The sequence below is a fragment of the Heptranchias perlo genome, chromosome 4 (genome assembly GCF_035084215.1).
Source record: "Heptranchias perlo isolate sHepPer1 chromosome 4, sHepPer1.hap1, whole genome shotgun sequence".
In the NCBI taxonomy this organism is placed as follows: domain Eukaryota; kingdom Metazoa; phylum Chordata; class Chondrichthyes; order Hexanchiformes; family Hexanchidae; genus Heptranchias; species Heptranchias perlo.
In genome coordinates, this window is record NC_090328.1 from 40,115,174 (window position 1) to 40,127,965 (window position 12,792).

The window sequence follows — 12,792 nt, forward strand, 5'->3', positions numbered from 1 at the left end:
TTGATTGAGCAAACAATTTAGACTAAATTAGAGTATTAACTGCACTGGACAGCATTGACAGGTCTGTCAAAAAATTAATTGCTTTGTGACTTTAGTAGTGAAAAATTATGATTAAATCTGAAGAGTCATGTAGTTTTATTTATTGCAATGTTTAGGTAAAATTGCTAAGTATTTCCTTTCCAAAGTTAATGGTATCAAAATATCCTGAAAAAAAAAAATACTGTTGCACCTGAGGTACATACTTTTTCTCAACTGACTTTTTTAAAATGAAGCTCATAATTTAGTGTCCTAATTATTATGGACATCATTTTAAACAGCCTTAATATTTTTGCTAGTTTCAACTTATTTTTAATTCATTCTCTGGATGTGGATGTCACAGGCAAGGCTGGCATTTATTGCCCATCCCTACTTGCCCTGAGAAGGTGGTGGTGGTGGGCTGCCTTCTTGAGCCACTGCAGTCCGTGTGGTGAAGGCGCTCCCACAATATTGTTAGGTATGATAAAGACACAGCGATATATGACCAAATCAAGTAGCCAGACGAGTGCCAGGCAATGACCATCTCTAACAAGAGAGAATCCAACTACCTCCCCTTGACGGTCAACGACATTACCATCGCCGAATCCCCCACCATCAACATCCTGGAGGTCACCATTGACCAGAAACTTAACTGGACCAGCCACGTAAATACTGTGGCTACAAGAGCAGGTCAGAGGCTAGGTATTCTGCGGTGAGTGACTCACCTCCTGACTCCCGAAGCCTTTCCGCCATCTACAAGGCACAAGTCAGGAATGTGATGGCATACTCTCCACTTGCCTGGATGAGTGCAGCTCCAACAACACTCAAGAAGCTCGACACCATCCAGGACAAAGCAGCCCACTTGATTGGCACCCCATCCACCACCCTAAACAATCACTCCCTTCACCACCGGCGTACCATGGCTGCAGTGTGTACCGTCTACAGGATGCACTGATGCAACTCGCCAAGGCTTCTTCGACAGCACCTCCCAAACCCGCGACCTCTACCACCTAGAAGGACCAGAGTAGCAGGCACATGGGAACACCACTACCTGCATGTTCCCCTCCAAGTCACACGCCATCCTGACTTGAAAATATATTGCCGTTCTTTCATCGTCGTTGGGTCAAAATCCTGGAACTCCCTCCCTAACAGCACTGTGGGAGAACCTTCACCACACGGACTGCAGCGGTTCAAGAAGGCGGCTCACCACCACCTTCTCAAAGGCAATTAGGGATGGGCAATAAATGCTGGCCTTGTCAGCAATGCCCACATCCCGTGAACGAATATAAAAAAAGAGTCAGGATGGTGTGTGACTTGAAGGTGATGGTGTTCCCATGCACCTGCTGCCCTTGTGCTTCTAGATGATGGAGGTCATGGCTTTGGGAAGTGCTGCCGAAACCGCCTTGGCGAGTTGCTGTTGTGCAGCCTGTAGATAGTACCTATTGCAGACATGGTATACACTGGTGTTCCCCAGGAGTCAGTACTAGGACACTGCTTTTTTGATACATATTAACGATTTGGATTTTGCATTCAGGGCACAACTTCAAAATTTGCAAATGACACAAAATTTGGAAGTATAGTAAACAGTGATGAGGATAGTAATAGACTTCAAGAGGACGTAGACAGGCTGATGGAATGGGCAGACACGTGGCAGGTGAAATTTATCACAAAGAAATGAGAAGTGACCCATTTTGTCAGGAAGAATGACGAGAGGCAATATGAACCAAATGGTACAATTCTAAAGGGGGTCTGGGAACAGAGATACCTGGGGGTATATGTGCACTAATCTTTGAAGGTGGCAGGACATGTTGAGAAAGCGGTTTTTAAAAAAAGCATGCAGGATCCTGGGCTTTATAAAATAGAAGCATAGAGTACAAAAGTAAGGAAGTTGTGTTGAACCTTTGTAAAACGCTGGTTCGGCCACAACTGGAGTGTTGTGTCCAGTTCTGGGCACCGCACTTTAGAAAGGATGTGAAGGCCTTAGAGGATGAAGAAAAGATTTACTAGAATGATTCCTGGAATGAGGGACTTCAGTTACGTGGAGAGACTGGAAAAGCTGGGGTTGTTCTCCTTAGAGCAGAGAAGGTTACGAGGAGATTTCATAGTGTTCAAAATCATAAAGGGTTTAGATAAAGTAAATGGGGAAAGAGTGGGGGAATGGGACTAACTGGATTGCTCTTACAAAGAACTGACATGGGCCAAATAGTCTCCTTCTGTACTGTAACAATTCTATGATTCTGTGGTACGTCGGTGCTGAAGAGGGTTGATGTTTAGGCTAGTGGATGAGGTGTCGATCAAGTGGACAGCTTTGTCCTGGATCGTTTCGAGCATGTTGAGTATTGTTGGAACTGCATCCATCCAGGCAAGTGGAGAGCATTCCATCACACACCTGACTTGTGTCTTGTTGGTGGAGGCTTTGGGGAGTCAGGAGGTGAGCCACTCACCACAGAATATACAGCCTCTGACCTGCTCTAGTAGCCATGGCATTTATGTGGCTGGACTAGTTGAGTTTCTGGTCAGTGTTGTCCCCCAGGATGTTGGTAGGGGACTCAGTGCTGGTAATGCTATTGTATGTCATGGGGAGGTGGTTAGACTCTCTCTTGTTGGAGATGGTTATTTCCTGACATTTGTGTGGTATGAATGTTACTTGCCACTTATCAGCCCAAACCTGGATGTTGTCCAGGTCTTGTTGCATGCGGACATGGACTGCTTCATTGTCTGAGGAACTGCGAACGGAGCTGAACACTTTGCAATCATCAACGAACTTATGGAGGGAAGGTCATTGACAAAGCAGCTGAAGATCATTAGGCCTAGGATGCTGCCATCAGGAACTTCTGAAGTGATATCCTAGAGTTGAGTTGATTGGCCTCTAACAACTACAGCCATCTTCCTTTGTGCCAGGTACGACTCCAGCCACTCAAGAGTTTTCCCCCTGATCCCCAATGACTTCAGTTTTACTAGGGCTCCTTGGTGCCACCCTTTGTGGAATGCTGCCTTGATGTTAAGGGCAGTCACTCTCCCCTCACCTCTAGAATTCTGCTCTTGTGTTCATGTTTGGATGAAGGCTGTTATGAGGATCCCAAACTGAGTATCGGTGAGCAGGTTATTGGTGGATAAGTGCCGCTTGATAGCACTGGTGACTACTCCTTCCATTGCTTTGTTGCTGATTGGGAGTCAGCTGAAAGGCGGTAATTGGCCAGGTTGGATTTGTTCTACTTTTTATGGACAGGACATACCCGGGCAATTTTTCACATTGTCGGGTAGAAACCAGTGTTCTAGATATACTGGAATAGCTTGGCTAGGGGCGTAGCTAGTTCTGGAGCACAGGTCATCAGCACCACAGCTGGGATGTAGTTGGGGCCCGTAGCCTTTGCTCTGTCCAGTGCATTCAGTCATTTCTTGATGTCACTTGGAGTGAATTGAATTGACTGAAGTCTGGCATCTGCGATGGCGGGGACCTTGGGAGTAGGCCAAGAAGGATCATCCATTTTGGCACTTCTGGCTGAAGGTGGTTGTAAATGTTTCAGCCTTGTCCTTTTTTATGCACATGCTGGGCTCTGCCATCATTGAGGATGGAGATGTTCATGGAGCCTCCTCCTTCCATTAGTTGCTAATTTGCCCGTCACCCTTCAAGATTGTGGCAGGGTTGCAGAGCTTTGACCTGATCCATTGGTTGTGGGGTCGCTTAGCTCTGTCTATAGCATGCTGCTTTCGCTGTTTAGCATGCATGTAGTTCTGTATTGTAGTTTCACCAGATTAGCATTGCATTTTCAGATGCACCTGGTACTACTCTTGGCATGTTCTTCTACACTCTTCGTTGAACAAGGGTTGATCATCTGGCTATGGTGATGGAAGAGTGAAGAATATGTCAGGCCATGAGATTATAGGTTGCGGTGGTTTACAATTCTGCTGATGGCCTACAGTGCCTCATGGAGGCCCAGTTTTGAGCTGAGATCTGTTCTTAATCTATCCCACTCAGCACAGTAGTAGTGTCAAACGACAAGACGGGGGTTGTCCTCAGTGTGAAGATGGGACTTGGTCTCCACAAGGACTGTGCGGTGATCATTCCTACCAATACTGTCTTAGACAGATGCATCTGTGACAGTTGAATTGGTGAGGATGAGGTCAAAAAATTATTCCTTCGTGTTGGTTCTCTCACCACCTGCCCCAGGCCTAGTCTGGCAACTATGTCCTTCAGGGCTCAGTTAGTAGTGGAGAAGCTGCCTGGGAGGATAAAGTAGTTCAGCCAGTCCTGCAGGAAAAATCATGGTATGAAGTTCTCTAGCTAGGTGTGTCTGACAAGAAAAGGGATGTCAACATTTCCTGTTTGCAACAGACCAACGGGCCTACTAGTTGCATCAGCACTCGCCATGTCTGAACACTAAGGCATTAATAAACCAAGCTACTAGGATCCTAGGTTTAATTTCCTGGACTTTGTGCCGAAACTGTATGATGGGTTGCATCTGCAGTATTGCATGCAGTTCTGGTCACTACGAGATTAAGAAAGAACTTGCATTTATATAGTGCCTTTCACGTCCTTGGGACATTCCACAGCATTTCATAACCAATTAATTGTTTTTGAAGTGTAGTTCCCGATTTGTCTGCAAATGCAGCAGCCAATTTGCATTCAGCAAGGCCCCACAAACAGTAATTGATAAATGAACAGATAATTTATGTTTGGAGGTGTTGATTGAGGGATAAATGTTTGTAAGGACACGGAGAACTCTTCGAATAGTTCTCTTCGCATGGGATCTTTTACGCCTATTTGAACAGGAAGATGGGGCCGTGGTTTAATGTCTCATCTGAAAGGCAGCATCTCCAACAATGGAGCCTCTCCTCAGTACTGCACTGAAGTGTCAATTTAGATTATATGCTCATGTCCTGGAGTGGGAATTGAACCCACGACCTTCTGACTCAGACAAGAATGCTGCCACTGGGCCAAGCTGACACTTGAGGCAATAGCGGATAGCAGCAAAGTTGATTACTATTATTAGAGAAGAGCTGTGAAGAATGACATAATAAGCTAGGGCTCTTCAACATTGAGAAGAAACGGAGATGTTATAAGGGTCATCAATAGCTGAAATGGGTTATCAGGAAGGCTGATTGTGGCCAGGAAACTCCATTCATCAGAACGTACCTTGTGAGAAGTGCAAACCTGCTAATACTCCCAAGATCTCTTTTAAAATCACCTTCAGCTATTTCAACTCCATTCATGTACTTATGTAACCCTTTTTTTTCTCACTGTGCACAATACTTTACACCTGAACGTGTTAACTTGCATCTGACACTGCTCATCTACATATTTTATCTATTCATTTTGTAGATCCTCGGATACCTCCTCAGATTCAATTGCTCTTTTCTCCCCAGCCCCCAGTTTTGTATCATCTGCAGATTTAACCAGTTCGGATTGAACTTTTGAATTTGTTAATATAACACCGATCACTAAACCTTCTACCTCAACACTTACCCCACCCAATATTCTCCTAACAATTGTCCTTTAGTCAATTTTTTTTATCCCAATTCTTACCTCCATGACCCCACTAGATTAAGCTTGACTAGATTTTGAGGAGATATGAAAAACGAGAGTATGTCAACTCGTTATTTTGGTCAAGTTGCTACATTTATTCAGAGAAAAGTATTTTCATTAGTTGCTCTTTGTGTATGTGGATTCTTTTTTCTCTAGAACAGTGTATCTGGTGAATTATATGTAATGTTTGGTGTTTTTTTTCCCTTTCTCTCCCAATTGTAGTGGGTTTGTTTTCTTGCGGTTGATTTGTCCAGCTATTCTCAATCCACGGATGTTCAATATCATTTTGGGTGAGTCATGCCCGACAAAAGTTTGCATTGCTTTATACTTTAGAACAGTGATGTCCAAGAACTGGCCCATGAGCTTCTTTCATCCATCCTGCAAAGCTCTTGCCAGTTTCCTCCTCCTTTGCAGTTGTACACAAAACCAACTTCAACACCTCCAATCTATTTAAAATGCAAAAGCTACTTAAAATTTCCCAGTCTGGAAGATTGACCAATCAAGGAGCTGCCTTTACTAGTCCTTTAAGGCAACCACTTTTAAAGAGCTTCCTTTGGGACGCTAGTAGCCACAGACGGATGTCTTCTGCTGCCTGTTTTCCTGAAGAAACTTCTTCAGAAACGGGTTATATTTTTGAAGACAATAGAGTCTTTCGAGATGTGTTGTGATGGAGAGGGGTATTGTGGAGGAAAGGGGATGGGGGGGCGGAGAAGAGACAATGAGAAGAGGTGCGATAAACAGAGGAGAGTGAAAGAAGATCAGAAAAGAGAAGATGGAGAACAAATGAGAAGAGTGAAAGAAGCAGGCTTTGGGGAAGAGGGAGGGTGGGGAGGCTTGCATGATTTTGTATTTCATGTATGGGGCTGATCTTGATTTATTTTTTTATTTTTGTGCACATGAGGTCTTTTGATTATGAATGGACATGCACTTTTATTCATAGAGGCTTACCCCAGCTACAAAAATTTGGGCTATCCCTTCTTTAAAAGGTTAATGTCATGATGTATCCATTACCTTGTACCTGTTAAGTAATAAGTTGAAAATTATTTTCTTCAATTTTTTTATATGTATGTTTAGTTAGTTAAATTGAATATTGTTATGGATATATTCTAGAAAATCCTGTAAAGAAATGGAATGAAATTGGTGTAGTGCTTTGGTATATACCACTGTGGCATCAATTCCACAGTAGAAGGATGCAGGTTCATCCACAGTTCTGTGCAGGCTAAAGTTTCCAGTCTTTGCTCCCAGTTATAAAGGAATAATGGACTGTGATTCAGAAGCAAGTTGGCTATCTATCCCCTTCATCAGCATATGATGCAGAGGGACTTAATGCTGTTAGAAAAATGTAAGTGTGTTTTTCCACTCTTAGTCACCATATTATTTTGATCAAAGTGGTGGGATTTGAATCTCTTGGAATGTAAGTTTTGGAATGGTGGGAGGGGGCAAAAATTCCAAACTTGCAGCTTTTATTGATTATATTGGAATGGGGAGAGTTTGTCTAGTGACTTTCTAGCCATTAACCTAGCGACTCCATCCCTTCCACCAATCCAAAACTTACATTCCTAACCACTGTCTGAGGCCAAACCAGTCTATTCTCAACCTTGGCATCCTATTTGACCCTGAGCTTAGCTTCCGACCCCATATCTTCTTGGTGAGGGTTATCTGCTGCTGAAACCCTCATCCGTGCCTTTGTTATCTCTAGACTCGACTATTCCAATGCTCTCCTGGCCGGCCTCCCACCTTGCACCCTGCGTAAACTTGAGCACATCCAAAACTCTGCAGCCTGTATCCTAACTCTCACCCATCGCCTCGGTGCTTGCTGACCTTCTTTGGCTCCCAGTCTGGCAATTTTAAAATTCTCATCCTTGTTTTCAAATCCCTCTATAGCCTCACCCCTCCCTATCTCTATATCCTCCTCCTTGATCTCCTAATTTCTTTTTTAAGTATCCCCCTGCACTTTTTGTACTCCTCTAGGGCTTCCTCCGTCTTTAGCCTTTTGTATCTGCCAAAAGCCCTCCTTTTTTTCCTAATCCATTCTCGTATATCCCCTGACATCCAAGGTTCCCTGGAGTTCTTGGAACCACCCTTGACCTTTACGGGAACATGTTGCCATTGTATGGTCTCAATCTCCCTTCTGAAAGACTCCCATTGCTCCGATGCGGATTTTCCTACAAGCAGCTGATCCCAGTCCATTTTGGCCAGATCCTGCCTTATCCTATTAAAATCGGCCTTCCCCCAATTTAGAACCTTTATTTCCGGCCCCTCTCTGTCCTTTTCCATGACCACCTTAAATCTCACTGAATTCTGGTCACTGTCACCAAAGTGCTCACCTACTAGCACTTCTTCCACTTGGCCGGCCACATTCCCTAGAATTAGGTCCAGTACCGCCCCCTCTCTTGTAGGACTTTCTACATGCTGGCTCAAAAAGCTCTCCTGGATGCACGTTAAGAATTTTGTACCCTCTAAGCCTTTTACACTCTGAGTATCCCAGTTAATATTGGGGAAGTTGAAATCCCCCACGATTATTACCCTATTATTTGCACAATTTTCTGAGATTTGCCTACATATCTGTTCCTCTATCTCCCCCTGACTGTTTGGGGGTCTATAGTACACTCCCATCAAAGTGCTTGCCCCCTTTTTGTTTTTAAGCTCCACCCATATGGCCTCATTTGAGGAACCTGCTAATATATCATCCCTCCTTATGGCAGTAATTGATTCTTTAATTAATATTGCGACCCCCCCCTCCTCTTATACCTTCCCCTCTGTCTCGCCTGAAGATTCTGTACCCCGGAATATTGAGCTGCCAGTCTTGCCCCTCCCTCAACCATGTCTCTGTGACAGCAACAATATCATACTCCCATGTGTTTATCAATACCTTCAGTTCATCCACCTTATTTGCAAGACTCCTTGCATTAAAATAGATGCCATCCAGCCTTGCTCTTACATATCTGCCCTGTCTTCCAAGCTGACTTGTTTTTTTCTCAATATTTGGCTGTACATCACCCCCTATTGTAGCTCCACTCTGTATCCCATCCCCCTGCCAAGTTAGTTTAAACCCCCCCCAACAGTGCTAGCAAACCTCCCCGCAAGGATATTTGTCCCGCTCTGGTTCAGATGCAACCCGTCCGACTTGTACAAGTCCCACCTTCCCCAGAAGCAGGCCCAGTGATCCAGGAAACTGAAACCCTCCCTCCTGCACCAACTCTTTAGCCACGCATTCATCTGTTCTATCCTCCTATTTCTATACTCACTAGCCCGTGGCACTGGGAGTAATCCAGAGATAACAACCTTTGAGGTCCTGCTCTTTAATCTGCTACCTAGCTCCCTAAATTCTTGATGCAGGACCTCATCTCCCTTCCTACCTATGTCGTTGGTCCCAATGTGGACCACGACCTCTGCCTGCTCACCCTCCCCCTTGAGAATGCCCTGAAGCCGCTCAGTGACGTCCATGACCCTGGCACCAGGGAGGCAACAAACCATCCTGGAGTCACGTTTACGTCCACAGAAACGCGTGTCTGTTCCCCTTACGATAGAATCCCCTACCACTATAGCTCTTCCACTCTTTTTCCTCCCAGCCTGTGCAGCAGAGCTAACCCTGGTGCCAGGAAGTTGGCTGCTGCTGCCCTCCCCTGATAAGTCATCCCCCTCAACAATATCCAAAGCGGTATATTTGTTTGAGAGGGGGATGGCCACAGGGGACCCCTGCACTGCCTGCCTGCTCCTCTTACTCTGCCTGGAGGTCACCCACTTACTTCCTGCCTGTACAACCTTTACCTGCGGTGTGACCATCTCACTAAACGTGCTATCCACGACGTTTTCAGCATCGCGAATGCTCCATAATGAATCCATCCGCAGCTCCAGTGCCGCAATGCGGTTTGTCAGTAGCTGCAGCTGGATACATTTCCCGCACACATGGGGCTCGATTTTCACGTCGGGTTTCCAGCGGGGGGGCCCCGAAAATCCCGATATCCGGTCACGTGACCGGATCGCGACGAAATCCCGGCCACTTTCGGGTACCGCGCTGACGTGCGGGGCTGCGCGCGCAAGCCCCGCTGGTGGCAATCCCGCAGGCAATTAAAGCCAGCGGGGTTCCACTTGAGAGTACTTACCTTGCTTGTTGAGGTCAGTTAATGAGCTGAAGCAGCTGTCAAAAGAGGAAGTGTGGGATTTTAGGTTCAAGGCAGTGAGTTTCACACACTGGGGGAAACAGTCTCTCTCCAACCAGGCGTGTTGCAGCCAGCAGCCTGTGGCAGGTGCCAAGGTGCACTCCACGGGGGAGAGCCCTCACCCACGCAGGAGGCCACCGCGTCACATAGGGCAACCCCTGCCCCCCACCACCCCCCGCCAAGCCAGAGGACAGACCGACACGAAACCGCTGCCCCAGTCTGAGGAACCACCCACCTACCCTGCACAACCCCTCAGACCAACACCTGCCAGATGGGTGGTGCGTGGACACCCTCGGAGGACGAACAGCATGACCAGCCCCAGCAGCCTCGCAGTCCACGCCGTCCGCCGCACAGACGTGTAGCCCCCCAACACGGTGTTGTTGCACGCCCACCTGCACAGCAGGAGGGAGGGCTACCGCAGAGAGAGACGCATCGCAGAGGGCACTACCCTCGCCACAGGGTCCACAGACCGAGGTGCAGCTCCCCGGACCTCTCCGAGCAGCAGTGCACAGGGAGGCGCAGATTCGCTCGACATGTAGTCGTGGAGATCTGCAGGCTCTTTCATGCCGAGCTGCTCCTGGCTGGCCCCAGCACCAACTGCTTACCTGTCGCTGTCAAAGTCACCACTGCCCTCCACAACTTCTCCTCCGCATCCTTCCAGGGTGCAGCCGGCTACACCGCCGATGTCTCTCAGTCGTCGGCGCGGAAGAGCCCTGCAAATACACCTGCACCTACTCTGCAGTAACACGATGGGTGGCATCAGTGGTGGGTCCTCATAGTGATACCCAGGAGCGGGCATTATTGGACACAACGGACAGGATTCGCGGAGACATGGTAGTGGTGGTGTCAATATAATGTGTGCTGTTTGTTGCTCTGAAATTCAATAGAGGTAACACCCATGACAAACCCTCAGACACCCTTGTGCACCCCCTTCATGCTCACGACACGTTTGCCTTACGCTGCCTACCGCACATATGTGATGCATGCCCTGTGGCTGCAGCACAGGTGGTGGCAGGTTGAGTGAGGCTGGCCGTGAGGGAGATGCACGAGAGGGTGAGTATGGGATGGAGCAATGAGATTGTATGAGGATTGGGTTGCGTGTTAGTGGCAGGATGAGTACTGGCGAGGTGAGTAGGTGGAGGTAAGATGAGGATGGGGTTTGAGTGGGTATGAAGGGTGATGTGACAGAGTAGTGTTGGCGGTGCCGAAGGAGATGTGGGGTGGGGGCAGTGTTGTGGCAGACGGAGTGTAGGGGAAAGACTTCATGTTCTCACTGTGGCTGACCTACTGCGGTCATTGCAGCGCCTCCTGCACTGTATGCAGGTGGGCCATATGTTGGTGGCGCAGGTGACCCCCTCTGCCACCTCGAGCCAGGCCTTCTTGGTAGCAGAGGCAGGCCGCTTCCTCCCGCCCGCCGGGGGGAAGATCTGTGTCCTCCCCCCTCCTCACCCCATCTGATGATACCCTGGGTGAGGCATCATTAAACTGGGAGCAGCCTTCCCCCTGGGCTGCTCCATGCTGCAATTTGTTCCTTTGGTTGCAGCATCTGTCAGTTTGGTTGCAGCATCTGGAGGACTGCCCCTTTAACTAGAGAGCCTCCAGCTGACAGATCATACTGCGCATGCGCAGCCCGCCCGACGCGCAGGCCAGCGCCGCGGACCCCGGAGGATCAGGTAATTGATGCCTATTAGTGGGTTGCCTGCTACGATCGCGCGGGCAACCCACTCATTTCGCCGAGCGTGTTGACCACGCTCCCGAAACCCAACCCGCCGGAAACCCGCAGGCCTGGCAAAATCGAGCCCATGGTCTTCAGGGACACTGGAAGGGTCCCTGATTTCCCACATAGAGCAGGAAGAGCATAACACGAGGCTGGGCTGTCCTGACATGACTTACCCTTTAACTAATTAATTCAAATTAAATGAATCCCACCAATTTCACTTCAATTAAAAGGTATACTCAAGGGCCCTTGCTGAACAGCAGTCCCCCACTACACAACAGAGACCCTAGAATCCACAAACTCTAACCTTAGACAAATTCAGCAGGAAAATACTCACCAACCAATCACTTACCTCTTCCTTGGTGACGTCCCACTTTGGATTACTTTTTGCTTCTTATTTATCTTAGGTCCAGGAGTTAAGTCCCTGAAAACAAAATAAAGCAAGCAAAATAAAGGAAAATCCTAAGATGTTTTATAAGTATATTAAGGGTAAGAGGATAACTAGGGAAAAAATAGGGCCCATTAGGGACAAAAATGGCAATCTGTGTGTGGAGCCGGAAGATGTAGGAGAGGTTCTAAATGAATTTTTTGCATCTGTTTTCACCATGGAGAAGGACGACGTAGACATAGAAATACGACAGGGGGACTGTGATATACTCGAAGATATTAACATCGAGCGGGAGGAGGTATTGGCGGTTTTAGCAGGCCTAAAAATGGATAAATCCCCAGGCCCGGACGAAATGTATCCCAGGCTACTGTGTGAGGTAAAGGAGGAGATTGCGGGGGCTCTAACACATATATTCAGAACCTCTCTGGCCACAGGGGATGTGCCAGAGGACTGGAGAACCGCTAATGTAGTACCATTATTCAAGAAGGTGAGTAGGGAAAAACCGGGGAACTACAGGCCAGTGAGCCTAACATCAGTGGTAGGAAAATTATTGGAAAAAATTCTGAAGGACAAAATTAGTCTCCACTTGGAGAAGCAAGGATTAATCAGGGATAGTCAACATGGCTTTGTCAAGGGAAGATCATGTCTGACTAATTTGATTGAATTTTTTGAGGGGGTGACCAGGCGTGTGGATGAGGGTAACGCAGTGGATGTGGTATACATGGATTTCAGTAAGGCCTTCGATAAAGTCCCGCACAGGAGACTGGTCAAGAAGGTACGAGCCCATGGAGTCCAGGGTGCCTTGGCACTTTGGATACAAAACTGGCTTAGTGGCAGAAGGCAGAGGGTGATGGTCGAAGGTTGTTTTTGTGACTGGAAGCCTGTGGCCAGTGGGGTACCACAGGGATCTGTGCTGGGGCCCTTGCTGTTTGTGGTCTACATTAACGACTTGGATATGAATGTAAAAGGTATGATCAGTAAG

General features: G+C 47.3%; 1 protein-coding gene across 2 annotated transcripts in view; it reads left to right on the forward strand.

Annotated features, from left to right (window-relative positions):
• Positions 1-12,792, forward strand: part of LOC137320874 (ras GTPase-activating protein 1-like) — a 175,399-nt gene that overhangs the window by 143,102 nt on the left and 19,505 nt on the right. The window contains exon 21 of one of the 2 annotated variants that reach the window (XM_067982806.1): positions 5,765-5,832. The exons of the other annotated variant lie outside the window; for it this stretch is intronic. Within the exon in view, the coding sequence (XP_067838907.1) occupies positions 5,765-5,832 (68 nt within the window). The remainder of the gene's footprint in view (positions 1-5,764; positions 5,833-12,792) is intronic. 2 annotated transcript variants of the gene reach the window in all.